The sequence below is a fragment of the Ursus maritimus genome, unplaced genomic scaffold, assembly GCF_017311325.1.
Source record: "Ursus maritimus isolate PB19 unplaced genomic scaffold, ASM1731132v1 scaffold_9, whole genome shotgun sequence".
Taxonomy (NCBI): Eukaryota; Metazoa; Chordata; class Mammalia; order Carnivora; family Ursidae; genus Ursus; species Ursus maritimus.
The window spans coordinates 69,756,389-69,781,810 of NW_024427107.1; the positions used below are offsets into that span (position 1 = coordinate 69,756,389).

A 25,422-nucleotide genomic window follows, 5' to 3' on the forward strand; every position below is an offset into this window, starting at 1 on the left:
AAGACAATGTGACTCCACTTTTAGGGGGTACCTCAAGTAGTCCAATTCATGTAGCCAGAAAATAGAATAGTGGCTGCTAGGCACTGGGGGAGGGGGGACATGGGGAACTGTTGTTTAATGGGGGCAGAGTTCCAGTCATGCAGGACGAAGAGTTCTGGCAATGGATGGTGGTGATAGTTGCCCAACATGAACGCCACTTAAAAATCGTTAAGATGGGGGCTCCGTTGGTTAAGCGGCCAACTCTTGATTTCAGCTCAGGTCATGATCTCGGGGTCCTGGGATCGAGTCCCATGTTGGGCTCCACAATCAGGGCAGAGTCTGCTTGAGACTCTCTCTCTCCCTCTCCATATGCCTCTCCCCTGGCTCATGCTTGCTCTCTCTCTCTCAATAAATAAATAAAATCTTTAAAAAATCATTAAGACGGTAAATTTTATGTTAAGTGCATTTCAGCACAATTAAAAATATTTTAAATAAATTATATATAATATATACGTGGTATGTATTTTAAAGCATTCACCAGTACCAACCAGAGGAAACACATCAGCCTCCTGGCTTAGAGAAAAGAGCTTTGGAAGACCCCCGGTTCACAGTCTAAGTGCTGGACCTCGGGTGGGTGTTGGCTGGCGGCAGGGGGAGGGAATGCAAAGGTGAGACATAGAGGAAGGTGTGGTCAAAGCCTGACCTGGAATCACACCTCCTCACAGGAGGCTTCTGTGACAACCCCAGGCTGAAAGGCACCCTCTGGGGTCCCTTGAACTGTTCTAGCACTCAGGGTCCTCACCAACAGCTCTGCACCTAGCTGACCATCAGAACTTTCTGCAAAGACTTCACTCCAGGAGAGTCTGATTCCATACACTGGGGGGCTTTATTTTTACCGGGTTCTGCAGGGGAGCCAGAGCTGGGAGCCCCATTCTGCAGAACTTATATTATTAGCCTTACATTATGCTTTATCTTTTAATGCGTCTGCTGTTCCCATCCTCACATCTGGTTTGCAAACTTCTCCGGGGGTGCGTGTGGGGGGTGACTGTGCCTTATCTCAATCCTGAGAATCAAAATCACTTGTGGAACTTTTTTCTAAGACTGCAGATGCCTGGGATCTACCACACATCTCTTCAGTCAGCATCTCCAAGCATCTGTATTCTTTTAAATGCCCTCACGAGGGATTGTGAGCACACTCCGAGGCTGAGACCCACCGCTCTGCGGGTGAAGAGTGCTTGATCCAGACCTGCTCCATACTGGCTGAGGGATCGACAGAACGCAGCCCCTCTGAGGAAGTATCTAGAAGGGGAAATAGGTGTCTCATCTGTGTCATTGGTTCCAAATATTTTACTATGAGTATTTTGCACATGATTTCAACCAAACGATAAATAAAAACAATAGCAGTTAGCAGTTGGCGGGAACCTGATACAAGCCATCACGTGTTTCCTGCGAATGATCCCCGGAATGCTCGATCCTGTCTGAAGAAGGTACTGTGAATTGTCTCCAGTTCAGAGAAGAGGAAATCCAAGCACAGAAAAATGAAGTCACTGCCTCAAAAATTAAATGTTTTTTTACATGACATTTAGATTACAAGCAATCTCCTAACTTCAGAAAAGTGATCATCATCTTTTTAATGGCTACATTGGTTTTCGGTGTTTTACCCTAATTTTTTTTTTTATCATTTTGCCCTAATATGTTAACTCATTTCTTGTTGTAGGGCAGGTTTTTATCTTGTTTGCAGCTGTTAACCATTTTAAATGTACACCTTTGTGCAAGGGGGGTATTTTCCATATTTCCGAAAACCCGTCCTTAGGAAAAATTACAGGGAAATGTTCTGATGGTGAAGGGCTTTAAATACTGAACAAAAGTCTCTATTGAGATGTGCTGAATGAGCTGGTCCAGCCCCCTCTCAGGGAGGTACTCTATGTCTCCGCACAGTCCCCACCAACATGCACCAAATACCCACTATGGGCCAAGTGCTCTTGTGAACACTTTACAGATTCAATCCCGCCTGGTCTTCACAAGACCCCCAGGGGGAGGTACAGATGGGACGCCTGGGGCAGAGAAAGGTGAAGAAATGTTCCCAGGGTCACAAAACCAGCGAGAGCAGAGCCAGGATGGGAACTCAGAGTTCTCACCACCAGGCCAGGCCTTCGGGTCAAGGCAGGTGTCCCCATGATTCCTTCATCAGCCACTCCAACAAGCAAAAACAAATGAGAATGGCAGGAAGGAGCCCTGCCCATCACCTGGGACCACATAAGACTCTCCCTGTAAACGCACAATGAAAAGGTCTGCTTCACTTCCCCGGCACAAAATCCAGACTCGCTCGCTCAGAGCAACACAGACTTGCTGAACTCAAGGTGCACACCGTCTAGATGCAAAGAGAAAGTGAAGAAGGGGAAGGTAAAGACACTTACTCCAGGTCCCCTTGTACGTGCTTTGTATCATTATATATGTCTGTTATAAGTTGAACCGTATACCTCCCCCACCCAGTGTTGACATGCTGGAGCCAGGTACCCATGAAAGTGAGTTTCTTTGGGTCTTTGCAGGTACAATTAAGATGTTAATTAAGGAGAGGTCACACTGGAAGAGGGCAGCCCCTTATTCCAATACGACTGGTGTGCTCATAAGAGAGAAGAGAGACCCACAGGGAGAAGGCTACGTGATGACAACAGAAGCAGAGACCAGAGGCTGTGGCTACAAGCCAAGGGACACCAAGCAGTGCCAGCAAATTCCAGGAGCTGAGAAGAGGCAAGGGAAGATGTTCTCCTACAGGTATCAGAGACAGGTGGCCCTGCCACACCTTGATTTCAGACTTCTAGCCTCCAGACGGTGAGACAATAAATTTCTATTGCTTTAATCACCAGGTTTGGAGTACTTTGTATTCCTAGAGAAGAATACAGCATTGTCTAGCCTCTCAGCTCCAGCAAGACAGAAGCAATGTTTTGTTCATCTTGGTATCCCAGCAACCCCAGCAGTCCCTGGCACGCAGTAGGTGCTCAGAATATGTCTGCTGAGTCAGCAAGTAAAAAAAATTAAGAAAGTATAAACTCAGTAGGAAAAGGGACTATATTTCTTATTTCTACTAAGAGACCAGAGAAAATTAAGCACTCAACAAATTTTATAGAATGAATGAACTTTTTAAAAATGAACAAATGATAAGCTCAGCAAGGCTTTGCAATGGGTCCTATTCATGTATGTCCCCAGGATTCAGCCTACGGCCTGGCACACAGTAGTTGCTTAATCAACTCTGAAGGAGGGAAGGAAAAAAGTGAAGAGAGGGAGGGTGAGCGCCAAGATCAGAAACACAATTTCCCAATCCTCATCTAGGTGACACCTTCTTCCCCTTAAGCATCTAACCAAGGAATAGCCTAGGCCATGAAATCATCCGGAGACGTTCAAGCAGGCTCACTGATACTGACGGGGCTTTTGCAGGGGAACTTGAATGTTGTTTTTCTAAAACGCATTTCTTTTTCTTTTACATCTAGAAATCATAAGGCTTTCCAACCCTTCCAACAATGTTAGAAATGCAGCCCAGAGTTAAGAGGTCAGCACCTCTGCTTTCAGCCCGAGGGACACATTTCCCGTCCATGCGCAGCCTTCATTCCTGACCCCTGCCCTGTGGCCAAAAAGGGACATCAGCTGGGCTCAGGGAAATTCAATTTGGGCTGACAGCTGGCGGCATGATAATAACAGGGCGTCTGCCTTGACCCTTCGGAAAAGCAAAGGCGGGGGTGGGGATTGGGGCGTCACAGAGGGCTTGGTGTTGGAGGGTCTAAAGTTTCCGTTCGGTAGTTGCTACGTATGGAGAAAAACCCTGGAAATAAAGCCAACTGATTTCTACTGCTGGCTCAGAATTCAATCCCACTTCCAGGTGCTGTCCTGGTGGTATTTGGGGTGAAAAAAAGGAAACACATTGTTCTTTATTCCCCTGGACTTGAGCTTTCCCAGGGGCGGTAACTGCCCTGTGGTGAGGTGTGATTTCAGTCATTCGTTTGCACATACGTTCACGTTAATAACCAGACAAACCAAGCAGGAGGTCCCCGGACTTATGTCTCAATACATGGAGAAAGTCTCTGCTCCTGCGGGTTCCCCTCCTTGTCTACTGAACTCAGCTCCAACTCTTTATCTGCTCCACGAAAAAGAAGAGCTGACCCCTTCTCAGTGCCAGGTAGCAGGGAAGGGAGGGAAGTGCTTTCTGTTTTCGGATGTAGCCCTCACGGGATCAGCATACCCAGGGATGCTGGAATCTTCTCCCTATCAAAGGAGTCTGTTGAGACAGACAGCTACATTACGTTAGCAGACACAGACCTGCGTGGATTAGTTGGTGTGCCCCTCCTGTGGCCCCGGAGGGTCCAATGCTCAGCCTAACCCCGTGGCTGTTGATCTGTATGGGATCTGCCTCTTTCCCTTTCCTGAGCAGAAAGCTCTCTGAGGGCCAGGTCGTGCCTGCTGCTTACACCTTTGTATCCAAGCACCCTGGGCCAGGTCCCGGCACGAAGTCATAAGCAGTCGAGCCACATGTTATACGAAAGAGCCAACCAACCAACAAATAAACAAATACAAAGAAACAGAGGCGCTGGGCCTTATGTTCTAGTGAAGAGAGTAAAGGCTTTGCTGTTTTCTTACTGAAATGTAGTATAAATATATAAAATTATCATTGTCATAGGTGTGCCATCGAAAGAATTTTTACACCTGTGTCACCAGCACCCAGACCGGGGGACAGAATATTTGCAGAACCCCAGCAGGGGCCTCATGCTCCCTTCCCATCACTACCCTACCTACCCGGTGGGAAGCCACTACCCCGCCAGCTGCGTGACACCTGACAAGTTACTATCCTTGCTGACTCTTACCTTCACCCTGGGAAAAGAATACTTAACATGCTGTGAGGATTCCATTTTTAAAATGCGTGTCCAGTGCCTGGCAAATGCCAGTGGTACCGTAGTAACAGCCATAGTTATAGAAGCACTAGGAGCAACGGTACTGGCAGCAGGAAACAGCAGCGGAAGTAACAGAAGTAGTCAGGATAGGTAGTGGTAACAGCAGACGCGGTCATGGTGGTAACAGAAATAGTGTTGATACTAGAAGTGGTAGGAGCAGCACTAATATTCAGAGCTAACACTTAGCACTTATTATGTTCCAGGCACTGTTCCAAGGGCTCCACCTCACTTAACTTCTCTAATGCTCAAGGCAACCCTTATAAGGATGTATGAAATGCGATTTTACTGAGGCACACAAAGGTTAAGCAACTTTCCCAAGGTCATGCAACTACGGAGCCATGGATCCAGGAGTCAAATACCAGCCATCCGGCCACAGAGCCCCTCCTCTTAAAAGCAATGTTTCAAGAACTATTTGCTTGGCAAAGTAAGGTCTGTCCTCTAATATCTGCTCTCTTCTTTGTCTACAAGAACGAGTCTCAATTTTGGTAAGCACATGGTCTCATAGAATAAAGACCACTTTTCTCAGCCTTCTTGCACCTGTGCAGAGACTAAATTCTGGCCGATAGAAGTAGAAGCAGCGGGTGCAATACCCAGAAGCATCCTTAAAGGGAGGGAGCCTGCCTTTCTTCTTCTCTTGCCTTCTTCCTGCTGGTAGATGTGATGGCTGGAGCAGCAGCAGCTACACTGGACCATGAGGTGCCTCGGGCTTAGAGGCCCACATGGCAGAGAAAAAAGAGCAAGTGCCTGGGTCTCTCACAGATTGCTGCAGCAGCCCTGCACAACTTGTGTCTGAACTTTCAGAAGATATATATATATATACCTCTATTTTCTTTCAGCCAACATTCATTTAGATTTTACATCATTCATAGCAAAACCTAATCCTAAATAATGTCCTGGGTTTTGCAATTATAATTAATGTCACCTGAAAAGACATCTGCAAAACTATCACTTTTGTGTTGGACTCCTGACTTAAAAAATAAAACAAAATAAAACATGACTTCGGATATTCCTCTCACAGACAAACTAGGAAAATTAGCATACGAAACCTCATTTACCCCGAATGGCAGTTCATGTTGGGGTCACGTCAAAGCCTCTCAGGTTCGCCTCCCTGCCTCCAGCCTCTCTTGTCCATTCAGGACACTTTTGCTGGTCTAATGATACTTAAAAACAATTTCCATCCTAAAACTTGAAATAATTACAATGCCCTATATGTGCCTACTTTACACAAGACACTTTATTGTCTATTTTTTCTAGCCCACACACACAAATTAAAACATAAATGTTGTGATTTCCCTTTCAGAGATAAGAAAGTGGAAGAAACAGAGAAGGTCGGTGACTTGCCTGAGGTCACACAGCCAGTTGGTGGCAAAGCCAGAATTCTACCTCCAGCACCCATGCTCTTTCCACCACATGAAGCTGATTTCTGGAAAATGACAGCCACAGCAGACTGACCTCGGTCAAGTTACCCTGACAACTTTAAAATTCTCAGACTCTCCGACTTTTCTCTCATCTTCTTGTCCAGTAAGACAAACCTCTACCCACTGAGGTCAGACTCTGTAGACTCTACCACAGGCCCCTACCCCAGGCCTCAGTATTCCCAGCTGCAAAATGGGGCAAATTATACCTCTACCAAGAGGGAACATGGCATAGAGGAAAAAGGCAGGAGACCTGGAATCAGGAAAAACAGACTTCAAATCCACCTGGGCGTGTTCTTTACCTGTAAAATGAATGTAGTAATTCCTCCCTGGTGGAGTTGTCACATGGATGGAATGAGACCCTGTTTCTAAGAGTCATTCAGCTAAAACAGCACCTACTATGGACGGTGTCATCTTTGTTGTTATTCCTGACCTCATTCTGGAACCGCCGCCTTGTTACCTTGCCTTCTGCCTGAAGAACGCAGGTGGTGTGACAACAGGAAGCACTTTGAGAAGTCTACAGCCCTACAAATGCCACACATCCGTTTGCTACTAATATTCACACCCACGGTGTCTTTGTCAGATTCTAGTATGCAGTTTGATCAAATTTTGAATTTCAACCCCTCCCCACCCCCGAAGAATCCCTCTGCATTTCCCAGGCTGGGCTCTCTAGACAGGATGGGCTGAGGCCACTCACCGATTCCATAGTGAATCTCTCGACGAAAAACTGGAGAGCCTGGAGGCTGAAGATCTCATGTCTCAGCCGTCACATCAGAGAATTACCTGGATGGGGGCAGGAGAAAAGGTGACAAGCGTCATCCAGTGGGACTGGGCAGAAGACATGTTCTCAAACCAACATGGGATTTCATGCAGAGGCTGGCATCCTTGTTAGGAATGTTCTGACACCACCGAGTGGCTGTCCAGGAATGGGAAGGAGAACAGCCAGCAAACCAGTGTTTCAGCGATCCACCTTGGGGCTGGTGTCTCTATCCTCGGATCTGTGCAAGTGCTCAGGGATCCTTCGTGCGTTCTATTTCTAGCTCTACAGTCGAGAGCAATTTACAAGTCATTAACTTCTCTAAACATGAAATCAAAGTGTGCTCACAGGTGCAACAGACAGACGGACCCATGCAGCTCTGTGCCCACGGGAAAGCGGAGGTGTCCCCCCCCACCCCCCACTGGCCAAGGGGACCAGTCCAGGAAGGAGGTAGAGCTATATGAATTTCAGGACAGCCCCTCTGAACCTGAGAGAGGATTTTAATGAATTCATGCATACCAAAGCTTAATTGCTGAGTGCACAGAGCACAGGAAGTCTGGGATAAAAGGTGTTACGTAAGGGAACGGCTTCAATATTTGCAGAATAGAGGGGAAACAGAGGTGAGGAATGAAAACAAAATGAGCCAAGGGACCGCTGGATCCTTCTCCAGTGATCGCTAGCTCAGAGTGCCACCCCGATCTGGGGCCAGAACCCAGGGACACTCTAGACCCACCCTCTTTCTATCCCCATATCCAATCCATCCCAAGTCCGTCTCATTTATTCCCCAAGGTTCTGTCAACCTCTCTCTTTCTCTCCATCCCGCCTGACACAGCCCTGAACCAAGCCTCCGCCCCTCCCACCTGGGCCTCCTTCCTGGTCTCCTCTCATCACCATTTCTCCCTCTGAAATCCAGTCCCCCACACTGAAGCCAGAATCATCGCTTTCTTTTTTCTTTTTTTTTTCTTTTTTATCTTTTATTGTAGAGAATTTTGTAGACACAAAAACAGAGAAGAGCACCCTGAACCCCACATACCCACTGCCCAGCCCCGATCACCATCAACTTAAAATCAATCTTCCCTCTCCCCACATTACTGTTTCGAAGCAAATAATCTTACCATTTTGGTCATAAATAGGACAGCATGTATCTGTAAGACCAGGTCTTTTACAAAAATATAATTGCAATAGCATTCCCATACCTAAAAAGATTGTATGATTGCCTTATATCACCAAAGATCCAATGTTCAGATTTCTAATAGTCCCATAAATGTCAAAAATGTTTTTTTAAACAACTGTTTTTAAAATCCAGACCCAACTAAGCTCTCTGCCTTACAATCGGCTGATATGCAGAATGAAAAATTTAGAACACCAGTCTGATTGTGGCACCGCACCCCCTCACCTCTCCACCCTCAGCTGAACATTCGTCAAAGGCTTCTCAGTGCTTTAGGATAAAACCAGAATTATTTAACATGCTCTGACTCCTGTCCATCTCTCTGGCCTCATCTTGTCCACTCAGGCTCACTGCTACAGGCATATGGCCTTCTTTCAGATTCTGGAACTTGCCAAGGTCCTTCTGTCCCAGGTCCTTTGCCAATGCTGCTCCCTCTCCCTAAGTCTTCCTCACTTACCATCTTTGCCTAGTTAACTCCTGTACTTCTTCAGGTCTTACTTCGTCAGGGAAACTCTCCTGGCTCCTCCAGATTAGATCACAGAATGTATTTTAGGTTTCACTCATAATTATGCATTCATGAATGTGAATGTTAACTGATCTCTTGATCTGTTGATATGACTCGATTGTAAGCTATCTGAGCACAAGACTGTGTTAGGATTTCCTCACTGGTGTATCCCACCACCAACTACACAGTGCCCACCCCAATATTAATAGATATTTATTGAATGAATGACCGAACCGGTTCCTTCAAACCAAAAGGCCAACAATGATTGTCTAAATCTTCCTGAACCTTGAATGACACATTTAAATTACATGGAGAATTGACCATCTTATTGTAAATCACATGGAGATGTGATGGACTCAGGAAAGCCAAGATGATCTTTTAAAAGAAGGACAATGTTGAAGGACTCCTATTTCCCGATTTCAAAACCCCCCACAAAGCTGTAGTAATCGAAACAGTAGCCCTTGAATAAGAGTAAACGTACGCTCTCCCTCAGTATCACAGACTGTGACCTTCCTGTAATGTTCACCTCCGGATCCCACCCTCACTTGGTATACGACTCAGGCCCCGTTATTTGTATCAACGATCCGTGCTCCTCCCAGGCCGTTCCTTCACATGCTGTTCCTTTGCTTTTCTTGCTTCACCCAAGTGTGGAACCTGAAACAATGTCCGGGGGGGTCACTGCTCCCACTTCTTCATTCCCGCCCTGATTTGAATTACACGTTTGTGCCCTCCATCATGTGCCTTTATAGTCCTTCCCTCTAGAGCACTACAGTCCTCTTCCCCACCAGATTCTGGACTCAACCAGTGATTTATTTAAACCATGGAATGTGGATGGAAGCAACAGAGTAGGGTCCCAAGTCTACCACTCCTGTGATGGGCCATGAAAGGAATATGTCTCCCTGGTCCCTGTCGGCTGCCAACTCTCAGTCTGGACCACAGACTGCTAACATGTGGAGCCGATCTGGACCCAACCGGACGTCCACCCTAAGCAGGCTGAACCCAACCTCGATCAGCCAAGCCATAGACCCACAGACCCGTGAGCATGAATAGAAACGTCTGCTGTCACGCAAGCTACTGCAATTCGGAGGGTTGTTGTTGTTTTTGTTTTTTTTTTTTTAATTTGGTAAAATCTGACTAATACACATGGAAATACTAATTTATGGACACCAACGAGTATCAGTACAGTTTGGAAGAAAAACCCAAAAGCCACCCACGTGGATAGCACAGGTGATCAGCAAAGAAGACCTCCCTACAGAGGACCTGCGTGGTGCCAGCCTGACCCCCACAATGACCCTGTAAGGTAGACAACACTGGGCCAGTTTGCCGATGAGAAAATTGAGGCTCGAGGATATGAAATAACGTGCCCACGACAGTGTGTGGCAGACCTGCGACTCCAGCCCAGGTTGTCTGACTGAGAAAGTCCAAGCCAGGCTTCTCTTCCACAGAAGCACCTAGTAGATGCTCAAAACATCTACCTCATGAGCCCGTGGTCCACCAACCCCCCTCCACTCTTGTCCCGTTTCCTCCAGTGGGTCTTCAGGAGGGGCTGCTGGGACAGAGTCCAGTGGCCACCAGGCTTCAAGCCCAGCGTCGCCAAGTTCCAATCCGGCTCTGCCCGTGAGCAGAGCCCCGTCCCGGTCAGTGAGCCTCTGTGGCTCACGGGTCCCTTGTTTGTAAAACAAGGCCACCAATCCTAGCCTAGCCTACGTCACTGGACTGGTGTGAACCTCCAGAGAGAGGGCGTGTGAAAGAGCCGTGTGAGGAGGGACACCAAAGTCAGCTCACATCCTGCTGCCCCGACTCGGAAACCACTCACGGCAGCTTAGCGTCCACGTACACGGCAGTATCGCGCCCACGCTGCTTTGGGATCCATTTACACTCTGAGACTGTTTGGTTTTCTTCCCCCCAACAGAGATTCTTTCTTTCCAGTTACGAAGGTAATCTGGGTCCATCATGAAAAATACTAAGGCATAAAACTAACATCTGTTATTATCCTAACGCCTAGAGATAAATACTGTTGGGATTTTAAGGCTATTTCCTTCCTGGGATTGGTTTTTGTAAGGATGAAACAAATAATGTCTTTCAATTAACACGATTTCCTTAGAACCGGGGAACTACCAGTAATTTAAAAAATACCACTTTACATTCATTCATTCAACCATTCATTCAATAATTTGTTTTGTACCTGCCATGGGCTAGAGACTGTTCTCACTGCCTGAATTCGGAGCCAAGAGCAAAAGAAAGTTCATGATCTCAAGCAACAAGCATTCATTCATTATTTTATAATTCAACAAACAGAGTGAGCCTACTATATATTGGGCACTTGCTAATAAAAACAGGAACAGCAGCTTCTTTGCTAGACTACTTGCTCATTATTAAAAGTCGGCCCTTATAACAAATGCATCTGGGTTAGAACTCAGAATATGGCTGTTGGGGGAGTTACTTATCTCCTCATACTACAGTTGCCTTTTAAAATTGGGATAATTGAAGTCCCTGTGTTATACAGTCACCATGAGAATCAGTGACAAACACAGTTAAACCACTGAGCAAAATGCTTGGTTCCCAGCATCCGATGAATGAATGGGAACCAACAGTGGGGGCCGTGATATTACGGACTCTTTGATCCTCACAGCCATCCTACAAGAAGGTGAAACTCAGAGGTTAAGGAACTTGTCCAAGGTTATGCGGGTTCCCGCTTAGCTGCCTGGAGCTCAGTTCCATGAGGGACTCTCTGAGAGATGCGGGGAACACACCGCAGGACTGCCATGCTGGGGTAGGGAAGCTGGGGCATTTCTGCACCAACTCCCATGCCTCACTGGCCCAGCACAGCCGGGGCGGGGGCGGGGGGGGGGCAAGACAGACATACATAGGAAGCCCTCCATGGGAAGAGACACTTGCCTGCAGTGCCCTCCAGGGTGGGCTCAAAGATCCAGGCAGGAAACACACAGCACCTATAACTAGGTGTTCAATAAATACACGTCAAAGTGAACATTGCTATCAACTCCCATGCTCTTCTTTACAACCTCTCATTTCCCGCTGCCACCAGGAATGGGAGATGGAAAGCGGCACCTGCTTGAGTGAACCAGAATTCATTACCATGGAGCACCACACTTTTTACCACTGGTGTTTCTGCTGCTTCTACTGAATTTCTACCCTGTAACTTACAGGATGTCAGTCGGGACAGCAATTCCTGCATGCCACGCAGGAATAAGGGACATAATTCATTTGGTATATAAACCCGTCTTTACTGCCGATCCCCAAAGAGGTGGTGGATTTTATTCAACAGAAGTGACTGCACGGATGTGGGGATGTGTATCCTTTTATAGAGGATGTTATGAACTCCTGAGTCATCCGCAGCTGGCTACAGCCTGGACAATGCCTTTTTTTCCCCATAGCATCACAGCAAACACTTGGCCTATTTACTGATTAAATCTTTCCTGGTCTGTGAAAGCTGTACTTGGAAAATCAAGGAGCTAGAGAAAACAGCCTGAATACATTTTATTTCTGCCAATCCTCGTCTTATTTATTAGAAGCCCAATTTGTCCAGTCCTACTTGAAACTCCCTGTCTTCCAAGAGGCTTTCTCCAACAATCTGGCCATGCTGAACTCTCAAGGCACTTAACGGCAGCAACAGTGACCCCTACTGGGCACTGTCTTGGAGCCAGACCCGTCCCGGGCACCTTCGTCACCCCATTCAATCCTCACCCTAATCCTGCAAGGAACTGTGATTGTCTGGATTTTACAGATAAGAAAACTGAGACTCATGGAACTTAGGTAGCATGTGGTCACACAGCTACCTGGTGGTAGTAGATTTAGGATTCAAGCTTGGAAGAGCTTGACTTCCAAGCTCAGTGCTGTACTCACTACACTACATGAAACAGTATAAATTCACACCGAATATACCCCGTTATTATTTCCTGATTGTTTCAGCTAGGTAAGTCAAACTCCTCTCCTACAGCAGTTGCTGAACGGTGAATGCTGGGGCCGCCGTGAGCTGGTCATGGGGATTCCGTACCAATTGCTATGTCTCCCAGTTTCCATACACACTAGCAAGCAACGATCCTGCTTCCCTCGCTGCCCCAAAGAGCCCTGAGTTAGGCACCTGCGGCCTCTCTGGCCAGGTAAGTCTGGACTCGTGCTGTTTCTCCTCTTCCATCTTCCTGCTGCCTGCCAGCAAGTGTTTGGGATGGGCTGGTCCTAATGACTCTGCCCAGGACCAGTCATTCAAGTATGATATAGGAGGAAGCAGACAAGGGGAGATTTGGTGGCTCCGTCGGTTAAGCATCTGCCTTTAGCTCAGATCATGATCCCAGGGTTCTAATATTGAGTCCCGCATAGGGCTCTCTGCTCAGTGGGGAATCTGCTTCTCCCTCTCCCCTTCTCCCCTCTGTAAACCCCCATCCCTGGCTCGTGCTCTCTCTTTCTCTCTCATTTATTCTCTCTCACACATAGATAAATAAAATCTAAGAAGAAGAAGAGGAAGAAAAAGAAGAGGAAGAGGAAGAAGAGGAAAAAGAAGAAGAAGAAGAGAAGAAGAAAGAAGAAAGAAGGAGGAGGAGGAGGAAGAAGAAAGCAGACAAGACTGTGTGGAAGTGCGCACCAAGAAAGATCGAGGTGCTCTGCCTAACAATTCTGATGCCTCTGGACTTCAGCCTGGGCCCCACCCCCCTGCCTCGCTTGCTGGTTGAAGCAACAATCAAAGATGGTTTGGGTCTCTCCTCTCCAAAGAAGAGGTCAGGGAAGGCTTTACTCACTCCAAAGGTCTTGTTAGATTATAAATTTATGATGACTGTGACCGTGTAACTTACATCCTATGCCCTGAGTGCATTGCACAGGACAGTAAGGAGGGGAAGTCGGGTCCAGCGGGGGCGGATGGGACAGGAACAGAAACAACAGACAGGATGAATGCTCATAAGCCGTCTCATCTGGGTGTGAACACAATGTCACAGGACCTGCCTTACAAACATTTACTAAGTGTCTACTGCATGCTATTTCCCATCGCTCAGAGCTTCCTGTAAGGAAACTCATCTGTTGGGGAAATGCGTCCATCCATTCATCCACCAATTCATTTATTGAAAAAGTATTTGTTAAGCTCAATGTCAAGCAGATCATGATGGTTAGCGAAATAGCCATGGTCTCTGCTTAGAGCCCATGTTCAGAGAATGAGACCCTAATTTAATAACCCCACGGGTGAGGAGAGAAAGGAGGAGAACTGGGTACCAGAGGAATCTACATACGACAAGTGAATCACGATCCTCCACATTTTAAAAAGCTGCATCCTGAAAATTTTGTGCATCTTAAAATAAGTGAACGCCAGACAGACAGCCTCAGGGAGCCACGGAGAGAACAACGAGGTAGCCTTGGAAGCCATGTGCTGGGAGGCCAGCGAGGCTCACTCCCGAGCCACGACCCACTCCTCGCACCAGCACAAGCAGGCAGAGCTCAGCCTGTGCCTCCACAAAGCAACACGTTTCCTTCGGGGTCCCCCGGGAAGAAGAGCAAGGGTGGCGTGCGTGGGTGCCTGGGGCTTGTTGTGCCAACTGTTTTAATAGTGCAACGGAGGTCCTTTCAAACAATTTGGTGTTTACTCTCAGTGAGCATGTGGGGTGCAGAGCCATCTGGGTGGCTGCTCCCGTTCACTGTGTAGGAGAAGGGTGAAGCCGGCAGCCCAGGGCTTGGCAGGGGGAGAGGCATTTCAAGCAGCGGAAAGAGGACAGCCTCTGGAGCAGGAAGACGTACATGCCAACGCTGGCTCCCCCACCTAGTTGCTGTGTGACTTTGGACAATAAACTTCACTTCTGCCAGCTTGCATCTTCTGGAAAATGGGGGTGGCAGCCGGCTGTAATGTGCCCACGCGCGTGGCCTTGACACTCACAAGTCCGTTAACAGTCAAGTGCATCCTACCATAAGCAACGTCCGGGACTTTCTGCCCAGGAGGGTGTTCTCTGCCACCCAGGGGCAGGCTGGAAGTGCCAGGGGACCAACACTGCCGGGTGTGGCCCCCAGACAAGGATGTGAGAAGTGCTAGCAGAGAGAGGACGTGTGACAGACGAGTGCCACGACCATCACAACCTACAACTTGACGGGACACTCACATCCCAGAGTCCTGACCCGGCAGCTTCCCAGCAAGGCCAGCACCATGGACATGGTTCCTGCAGGTGGTCATCATGCTGTTGCCCCCTGTCTATAGTCAAGGCCCGGAAGTCACCTTCCGGGAACAGCACCTCAGGGTTCCAGCCTTGCCCTGCCCAAGGGAAGAGGAAGCAGGGTGGAAAGGACTTTGCATGGAAAGGTGTTCACCACCCCCACTCCCAGAAGGGAGCCCCCTGCTAAGTGCTCACAAGACACCACGCAGGCCCTATGTGGGCCCCAGGGACTCTGCCACCTTCAGTCTTGCTGATTCTTGCCCCAGGCCTGAGTCGCGAGAAGTAGAGCTGTCACCGTGATCCCCACCTTATAGGGCAGGCAACAGATTACACAGTAGCTGAAAACATAACAGAGCTAACACCTACCGATTGGTGCTTCCTACGTGTATCAGAGACTACATAAGCGAGAACTTCTTTAATCTTTGCAGCAAACCCAGGAGACAGGTTTTATTATTATTGTTCCATTTTACAGGGACGGGAACTGAGGCTAATATGGGATGAGTGTCTTGCTAGAGTTCTCCCAGCGTGTTGGTGGAATCTAGATTTGCCTGATTCCAGAATCCTCTTCTTTCCCTTAAATCCCACCAGCCCTTCAGAGCGGCAGCAGCCTCAGGAGAGAGGTCTCCGCTGTATGGATTTCTCCCCCAGTGCTGGGACTGAAAAAAGACCTCTAACAAGCTGGCAAGACCAGCCTGGCTATGCCAGTGCACTCCCGACTCCCCCGAGGAGGTCCGATCCGCCTCAACCACCCAGCAGCCCAATTTAACAACACTCTCTGTGATCACCTTATTCCTTCCATTCTGTGACAGCCATATTTGCCCATTTTCCTATTTCTGAAACACAATGTGTCTGAACTATCAATGAAATTTAATGAGGCAGAACTTCTGTTTTCTCCTCCAGCCCTGTGATGATGTCAAGAATGCATGTTACAACTCAAGGCATCTCAGAATCAAAGGAAAGAAAGTACAGCCAAGACATGTTCCGATCCCATCTCGTTAAAGCCCAGAACAGTCCAAAGGCTGAAAATCTGAGAAACGAGCAGCCTAAATAATCTCCTTCAGACCACACACCTGCCCCTGCCTGGGGCCCCACCCCACAGCCTCCCACCTGTCTGCAGCCCAGGTTCCATCCATATCTGCACTTCTCCTAAGGAAAGGAAGTGAATTCCTCCCTTGTCAGTCCACAGGTACAAGATCCAATGAATGCCCATGAAACTGTAAAACTGAAATAAATATTTGGCTCTATCTTCCATTTTGCCCTTCCTTCCTATTTGGCTCTATCTTCCATTTTGCCCTTCCTTCCTTCCTTCCTTCCTTCCTTCCTTCCTTCCTTCCTTCCTTCCTACAACAGTTCAACAGATGCCAGCAGATGCCCGTCCAAGCTGGGCACCCTCCCCTATGAAGTTGGAAGAGTGAAGCAACAGTCACTAGCACCTGTGAAAATGGACAAAGCCTGGAAACGATTTAGATGACTGGACACAGAGCGGTTTCACCGCGGGAGGTGGTAGCAGCATCAGGTTTTGAGGGATGAACGGGGCGGGGATACTGGACAGAAAAAACAGGAAGAGGGATTTCTAAGCCCACAGAGCAGCAAGTTTGATGCCACAGCCTAAGACACACCTTCTGCGGGACAGCTGTCTGCTGACCCCTCTGCCCCGTGGAAGGCACAGCACTAACACCTGTCACAGCATGAGCCTGCTGAGCCGAGCTCCCGGGCACTCTGCGCCAGCATCTGACTTACTGCAACCCCAGCCAGGCAGCCTCTCGCTCAAGGTTCTCCACCCGCCTGCCCCTAAATACGGTTTGCATCCTGGGGACCGAGACAGGTTGTTTCGCTGCTCAGCGTCCACCTCCTCGTCTGCACACATGGGCTAGTTAGCCACCAACTCTTGCCGTTGCTGTACAACCCCTGTGGCATGTGGTAGATGGAAGGTCTGGACGTGAGGGACCTTGTCTGGCTTGTACACCAGAAAATTCTCAGTGCTAGGGTGCCTGGGTGGCTCGGTCGGAGAAGGGTCTGCCTTTGGCTTAGGTCATGATCTCAGGGTCCTGGGATCAAGCCCCACATTGGGCTCCCTGTTCAACAGGGTCTGCTTCTCCCTCTCCCCCCTGCTCCTGCTCTCTTTCTCGCTCACACTCGCTCTCAAATAAAGTAAATAAAATCTTTAAAAAGAAAAAAAGAAAATTCTCAGTACTTAACAATACGCCTGCTCTAAAAGACTGGATACATATATTTTAAAAATATTTAATTGTGGTTTTAAAAAACCACATACCATAGAACTTGCCACCTTAACCATTTTTAACTGTACAGTTCAGTAGTGTTAAGTATATCCACTTAATCATTGTCATATAACAGGTCTCCTGAACTTTTTCAAATTGTAAAACCGAAACTCTATACCCATTAGATAACAATTCCCCGTATTCCCTTCCCCCAGCCCCGGCCACCCTATTCCACTTTCTGTCTCTAGGGTTTGACTACTGTAGATAGCTCGTATAAGTGGAATCATACCGTATTTGGCCTTTTGTGACTGGGTTATCTCACTTAGCACAATGTCCTCAAGGTTTCTCCATAGTGCAGCATGTGCCAGACCTTCCTTCCTTCTTAAGGCTGGGTAACAGTCCATTGCGTGTGTGCCACATTTTGGTTATCTCCTCACCCACTGATGGACAGTCTGGGTTGCTCCCACCCCTGGGCTATTATGAGTAATGAACACGGGTGCCTAAATATCTCTTTGAGATCCTGCTTTTAATTCTTTCAGATAGACACCTAGAATTGAAATTGTTGGGTCATACAGTTGTTCCATTTTTAATTTCCAAAGAACTAGCATACTGTTTTCCACAGAGGTTGTACCCTTCTATGATCCCACCAAGAGGGCACAAGAGTTCCAATTTCTAGGACTGGACACATAGTTGAAGAATAAATGAATGATATATCTGTTGGATGAATAATGAACATAGCATAGTAACGCAGGAAATGCTTTCTGATGGGCACTTTCCCTCTGCTGACTTACAAGCTCCGTAAGTTTACTGAAGAATAGGAAATAAGAGCAAAATGCCACACTAACAGGACTGCGGGAACACACTGAAAACCTCCATGTACAAAGGCTAACTTTGCTCCCATCACCACACTCAGTTACCAGAAATTCCTCCTGTACAGGGACCATGACCTACTTTCCTCTAAATCTTTGACCTTGACTTATAAGGCCCTCCTGGCTAAGGGGCTGAAATGCAGCAGGCACTATTTGCTGAATGGTTACAGAAGGGCAAGTTCAATCAAGGAAGGCTTCCTGGAAGAAGATGGCCTTGAAAGAGGGAGAGGACAGTCCGGTGCAGTCGTGCCTAAAAAGGGGGGCCTGACTCATGAGTTTCATCTCCTTCCTGAAGGCAGAGGCAGTTTGTGGGTAAGCCTGAACACGGTAATAGACGCACCTGACATGATGATGTAACATGCTTTACAGGTGCTCAGTAAATACCTGTTGACCGAATATACGTTCAGAGACAGATAAAAACAAGGAAACATCAGAAAGACTTCCGTATGAGTTGTCAAAATGGGAAATGAGGAGGTTCCTTTTCCACTCTAGGGAAAGAGTCATATGACCTAAACTAAGCTTTCCCACCCTGCCACCTCCAGTGAACAGAAAGTGCTAGAAGAAACCACCTGTCTGCCCCACCCTGATGAAGCCTCGTGAGCAGGTGATGCCACTGTTGGGGCAATCCCAATCCTCAAACTTCTTTCTGGAATTCCATCTTGCTTCTCAGGGATTTTACTGCCGTAAACCTAGAAGGATCAGCCAGTGTCTACAAAACTTCTTTTCAAAATTAAGTTTCCCCAGAGTCAAGGCTCTTTCCCTCCAGTGAGGATTTAAGTCTCTTCTATGTCACAGCTGTGTGTCTCCCAGGTGCAGGGGGTGACACCGGGGCTGGATGCAGCAGACATGCTGTGGGCTTGCAGCCTCCCCCTCGTGCCTCAGTGGTGCTGGAGACACCGAAGATGCCTGGTAGGTTGGAAGGCCCCTGGAACATGACCCAGGCAGGCATGACAGAGCTGTAAGCACAACAACCCCAAGCCCCATCCTTATCCTTCCAGAGAAGACGCTGGGGAAACCAGAAGACCCTGCAGCTAGCACAGCATCTGGCTCAGAAAATGTCTGTTGAATGAATTCATTACTAACTGCCTGAACAAACACCCTCACACCGAGACTTTCCAGGCACACGCTCATTTCTCATCCGAGCCCCATCAACGCCAGCTAAACCGGGCCCCTGGTTCCCTCAAGCCTCTTGCTTTGCAGCTGTCTCAAACATAGGCTATCCTGAGCATCGACTTCTGGGGCCTGGTGTGAACCCAGCTTCTCTTAGAAATCTAGGCTTCCCACCTGCCCCAACCCAATTCTCCCTGAACGACAAAGAACCGCAAGGAACTCGTCTGCAGCAGGAATGTGACTGCTCCGAAGTGGCAGGAGATGTGGCCATCTGGGCAATGGCTCCTCGAAGCCTCCAGTGCCACAGTGATAAAACGAGAGTCATACTGCCCGGGCCCCACAGCGGCTCGCCACGTTTCCTGGGAGCCAGGGAGACAAAGCGGAAAGAGCAGAGACCTGCCACTCTGACATCATGGTGACCAGTGTTGACATGGGTCCCCTTCCCCATTGTTACAAACATGGTACAGTCTTAAATAAGTATGACTCAAATGGTTTACAATATAGAGCCCAAAATGGAAAGGGAAAAAGAGGGGCCCCCACGTCAGAACAAAGGCCTCAGCTCCCAGCACACATCTGAGTCTGACTGCATGCGCACACACCCAGACGGGCCGACCTGCCACGGGAGCCACACGGGCCCCTCCCGGTGGACACAGGGAAAGGCCGCTGGGCGGTCCCCAGATGCCCATCCTGAGGCCCTCACAAAGGACTTCGTGTGCTAGGCTGGGACATTCTAGCGTCAGCCTGTTTCCTCTGTGGAAGCGGTGTTCTTGGCTCATTCTGATAGAAGAGATATGAGCGGAAAGACCAGTCCCGGCTCACGGCCCTGGGACTGTTGTGGAAAGGAGTCATGTGAGTCGTCCAAGCGTGGAGGGCCCACGTCTGCAGGAGCCACAGCTAGACTTATTCATGAGACGGAAAACCCAACAAACGCTGGCTTGAGGAGAAAAGGAGGGGAAATTTATGGGCTGACAAAACTGCAAAGTCCAGGGTCAGATGTAACTTGGGTGTGGCTGGAGTCAGGGGCTCCAAGGATGTGGGCAGGGCGGGTTTCTCGGCATCCGCTGGCTCTGCATTCCTAGAGGGAGTTGGGGGTAGAATATCAGGCAGGCTTGCCCTCCGGGGTCACTGGCCTTCAGGCTGCCACAGCTCAGCAATCCCCGTGGAGGAAAGCCCCCCTCCCAGTTCTAAGGACAGTCTCAGGGTTGCTGTGAGGGTGAGCATCCTTGAACTGACCTCCATGGCCAGTGGCTGGAACATTCCACTGGCTGGGCATTGCTCATGTGCCCAGAGGGTCTGGGGACTGGGTCAGGTCCATAGGATGTAAGTGAAGGAAGGCGGGAAAGTACGGGGGAGAAAGAAGGAGCAGGAGAGAAAGAGGCAGATGCAGGACGGGGAGAGAGAGAGAGGGACGGAGGGAGGGGAGGAAAGAAGGAGGAAGGGGGTGGGCAGTAGGGAAAAAACCTGGTGTAAGCTACAGAAAATTTTTATCATTAGGGAATAAAGTACCAACTGACTTCAACTTTAAATAAAACAGAACAAAAGCAGACTGAGCTCTTTATGTCTTTTTTCCCCCGTAACAGCTTTATCAAGATGTAATTCATATACCATACACCTCACCCATTTAAAGTATACAATTCAATGGTTTTATTACAATTCACAGAGTGGCACAACCATCACCACAATCAATTTTAGAGCATTTTCATTGCCCAAACAAAGAAATCCCATATCCACCAGCAGTTACTGCCCACTCCACTCTCGGCTCACTCCCAGCAGAACAGTGTAACTTTCTGTCTCTACGGATTTGCCTATTCTGGATAGTTCACATAAGCGGAATCATACAATAGGTGGGTTTTAAAAATCCTGTCTTTTGTGACAAGATCTGCAAAAAGACTCCATTCCCTGGACTTCTGGTTGAACTCAGACCTCACTGCCTGGAATGGTTATTAGGGCGGTGGGCCACAGGAGGGAGGACAGGGGCTGGGAGAGAGTCCCACGGGGGCCTGAGACGGCTCGCTGCCTGAACACCAGCCCCTGCAGCAGGGAGGGCGAAAACGTCTCCAGGAGGCCTTGGCCTGCACTTCTGGTCTCACCTCTGGCCTGGTACGAGCAGAGCAGACAAAGCGAGGGCTTTAATTAGACATATGTCAAGGAATTCCCCAGGAAAGGCTCTGTGGGTTGCCACCAAGCACCCTTCCTCCTTCCTGAACTCATTTGGGATTCCCCTCCTCCCCAGAAGCACATGTTCCTGCACGTGTGGGCCCAAGCGGTTCAAAACCGTCCCAGCAATTTGCTAATTATTAGTTTAGAGGGGCACATGACCCAATTGGGGTCAATGAGACTTGAAGCTGGAGGTTTCTGGGAAAGCTCTTTCTTGGTCTTCTGGAAGACGTCCTAGAAATGGTGTTTCGTGTCTTCCTCTGGATGTGACAATATAGAAGGGAAGCTCAAAACAGCTGCTGGCCGGTGTCACGACCAGCCTCAGGAGAAACCCACACATGAAGCAAGAGCCACAGAACTGCAGCAATGGGAGCCAGGGCTTCTGGAAGAGAAGAGAATTCTGGAACCCAGTATACCACATGCCCCTCACATTCCACTCTCCCCTACTCCGTGCCCCAAACTGACTTCTAGGGGCTAATGGAAGGGCTCCCTACCCCTCTGGCTTGCAGGATGGTTTTAGCCAACAGGGAGCCCCAGCTGGAAACCTGAGCAGGAGAGAGTAACACTGGAGTAACGATCCCTCCCACCCCATTGCCTCTCTGGTGGTAACTATGAACTGGCTGCCACCCTCAACCCAAGTCTCAGCTCTGGTCAGGGCCCCTCCCCACAGCCCTCACTGTCTCCAGGTTCCACTTACCATTCCCTGCCCATCTCTCAAGCCAGTCATGCCACAGGAGTCCCAGAGCCACCTGCCCTGGGCACTGCACTATCCCTGCAGCCTCCTTACCTTCTCACGCCTTCTTTTATTTTTTTAAGTTTCATTTATTTTTTTTAAAGATCTATCCACCCAGGGGCACCTGGGTGGCTCAGTCGGTAAAGCACCTGCCTTTGGCTCAGGTCATGATTTCGGGGTCCTGGGATCAAGCCCCATGTTAAGCTCCCTGCTCAGCGGGGAGTCTGATTCTCCCTCTCCTTCTTCCTCTGTCCCTTCCCCCACTCATGCTCTCTCTCTCTCAAATAAATACATAAAATTTAAAAAAAATAAAAAATAAAATAAAGATCTACCCATCCATTTGAGAGAGAGAGTGCACGAGCCAGGGGAGAGAGAGTAGGGAAGCAGACTCCCCACTGCTAAGCGCAGAGCCCAACACAGGGCCTAATCCCAGGACCCCAAGATCATGACCTGAATCGAAACCAAGAGTTGCCTTCTTAAAGATCCCTTTATGTGGCCCACAAGCACAGGAAAAGATGCTCAGAAGCATTAGTCATAGGGAAATGCAAACTGAAACCACAGTGATAGACCACTCACACTCACTAGCTCAGCCATAAAAAAAAACAAAAACGAAAACACAAAACATAAAGTAACAAGTCTTGGCGAGGAGGGAGAGAATCAGAACCCTCACCCATTGCTGACAGGGATGTAAAAAGATCAGCCCCTTTGGGAAACTTTGGCAGATCCTCAAAAGGTTAATATAGAGTTACCGGATGACTCATCAATTCCATCCCTAGAGATATACCCCAAAGAATTAAAAACAGGGTTGGTTGGTTGGTTTTTTTTGAAAGATTTATCTCTTTGAGAGAGAAAGAGAGCCAGAGAGTGAGAGAGTGAGAACATGACGGGGGAGGCAGAGGGAGAGGGAAAAGCAGGCTCCCTGCTCAGCAGGGCTCGATCCCAGGACCCCAGGATCCCGACCTGAGATGAAGGCAGACGCTTCACTGACTGAGCCACCCAGGTGCCCCTAAAGATAGGTTTTAAAACAAATACTTGAACATGAATGCTCACAGGGGCACTATTCACAATAGCCAGAGGTGGGAACAACCCAAATGTCTACCCATGGATGAATGGGTAAGCAACATACGGCCTATCCATACAGTGAAATATTATTTTGCCATAAAAAGGCATGAAATACTGATATATGCTACAACAGGGATGAACTTCAAAAACATCATGCCAAGTGTAAGAAGCTAGACACAAAAGGACACACACCGTATGATTTCACTTATATGAAACATCTAAAGTAGCTGACTTCACGGAGACAGAAACAATGGTTGCCAAGGGTTTGGAGGTGGGGGGGGCGTTGGTGGGGAGTGACTATTTAATGGGTCCAGGGACTCCTTTTGGATGATGAGGTGATGGTTGAACAACATTGTGAATGTACAAATGCGACTGAATTGTACTCTTTAAAATGGTTAATGGTTAATTTTATGTCAAATTTACCTTAATTTAAAAATCCTTTATGAAACTCTTTCAATCATCTTAATTCAAGGGTGTTGTGTGTGTGTTGTGGGGAGACTGACCTTCCGCCCCCACCTCGCGGACTTACAGTTACATGAGTCAGTGCTTTTTCTTGTTCCAATTAAGCCCGTCTTGTTCTATGCATCAGGAAGCTTCCTACCCGACATACCCACTCAACCACTTCCCGGTGGGTGACCGCAGGCATGTGTCTCCGCTTCTCTGAGTCCTAGTTTCCTCATCTGTAAAATAGAGCTAATAATACCAACCCAAACCAAACTCTTTGGGTTGGTATTTACGATTACTATGACATTAACTTAAGAAAATGTATAAAAGGTATCTAGGACAGTAGATGGAACTCAAAGGGTGATTTCATTCATTCCTTTTAACACCAAATTATGACTCTCCCTCAGTGGCAATTAAGGTCTACCTGGTAGAAATGGTACTGGGCTCAAATGAGGACCATACAGCTGTTCCCCAAAACTCTGGTCCCACTTCTTCCCGAGCACATAGCGAGACTACATTTCCCAGACTCTCTTGTGGTTAGGTGTGTAACCCAATGTCAGAGTTCCGGCCAAGGAACAAGGGTAGAAATATTTGCCATTACGTGCCCTCTTTAATACCCATCACCGGGCTTACCCATCCCCCCGACCCCCCTCCTCTATGAAACCCTCAGTTTGTTTCCTGGAGTCCATAGTTTCTCATGGTCCATCTCCCCCTCTGATCCCCCCCTTCATTTTTCCCTTCCTTCTCCTAATGTCTTCCATGCTATTCCTTATGTTCCACATATTAAGTGAAACCATATGATAATTGCCTTTCTCTGCTTAACTTATTTCATTTAGCATAATCCCCAGTTCCATCCATGTCAATGCAAATGGTGGGTATTCATCCTTTCTGATGGCTGTGTAATATTCCGTTATATATATGGACCACAACTTCTTTATCCATTTGTCTGTTGAAGGGCATCTTGGCTCCTTCCACGGTTTGGCTATCGTGGACATTGCTGCTATGAACATTGGGGTACATGTGCCCCTTCTTTTCACTACATCTGTATCTTTAGGGTAAATACCCAGTAGTGTGATTGCTGGGCCATAGGGATCCAACAGTACATTAAAAGGATTATCCATCACGACCAGGTGGGATTCATTCCTGGGATGCAAGGGTAGTTCAACACTTGCAAATCAATCAATGTGATAGAACACATTAATAAGAGAAGAGACAAAAACCATATGATCCTCTCAATTGATGCAGAAAAAGCATTTGATAAAATACAGCATCCTTTCCTGATTAAAACTCTTCAGAGTGTAGGGATAGAGGGAACATTACTCAAATTCATAAAGACCATCTATGAAAAGCCCATAGCAAACATCATTTTCAATGGGGAAAAGCTCAGAGCTTTTCCCTTAAGATCAGGAACACAACAAGGATGCCCACTCTCGCCATTATTGTTCAACATAGTACCAGAAGTCCTTGCAACAGCAGTCAGACAAAAAGAAATAAAAGGTATTCAAACTGGCAAAGAAGAAGTCAAACTCTCTCTCTTCACAGATGACATGATATTTTATGTGGAAAACCCAAAAGACTCCACCCCCAAATCACTAGAACGCATACAGCAACTCAGCAATGTGGCAGGATACAAAATCGATGCACAGAAATCAGTTGCTTTTCTATACACTAACAGTGTAACTGTAGAAAGAGAAATTAGGGAATCACTTCCATTTACAATAGCACCAAAAACCATAAGATACCTTGGAATGAACCTAACCAAAGTGGTAAGGATCTATACTACAGAACACTTATGAAAGAAACCGAAGAGTACACAAAAAGATGGAAAAACATTCCATGCTCAGGCCAAGACTTTTAAGAAGTATGTGTGCCTCTTCTGTGTTCTGCATTTTTGTTTTTTTCAGTTGGCTTCACGCCC

General features: G+C 47.8%; 1 protein-coding gene across 3 annotated transcripts in view; it reads right to left on the reverse strand.

Annotated features, from left to right (window-relative positions):
* The window catches only part of ASAP1 (ArfGAP with SH3 domain, ankyrin repeat and PH domain 1), a 339,203-nt gene that overhangs the window by 295,115 nt on the left and 18,666 nt on the right, over positions 1-25,422 (reverse strand). For all 3 annotated transcript variants that reach the window (XM_040625648.1, XM_008689380.2, XM_008689378.2), the window contains exon 2: positions 7,032-7,117. In XM_040625648.1, coding sequence (XP_040481582.1) covers positions 7,032-7,090 — 59 coding nt within the window. In that variant the 5' untranslated portion in view covers positions 7,091-7,117. The remainder of the gene's footprint in view (positions 1-7,031; positions 7,118-25,422) is intronic.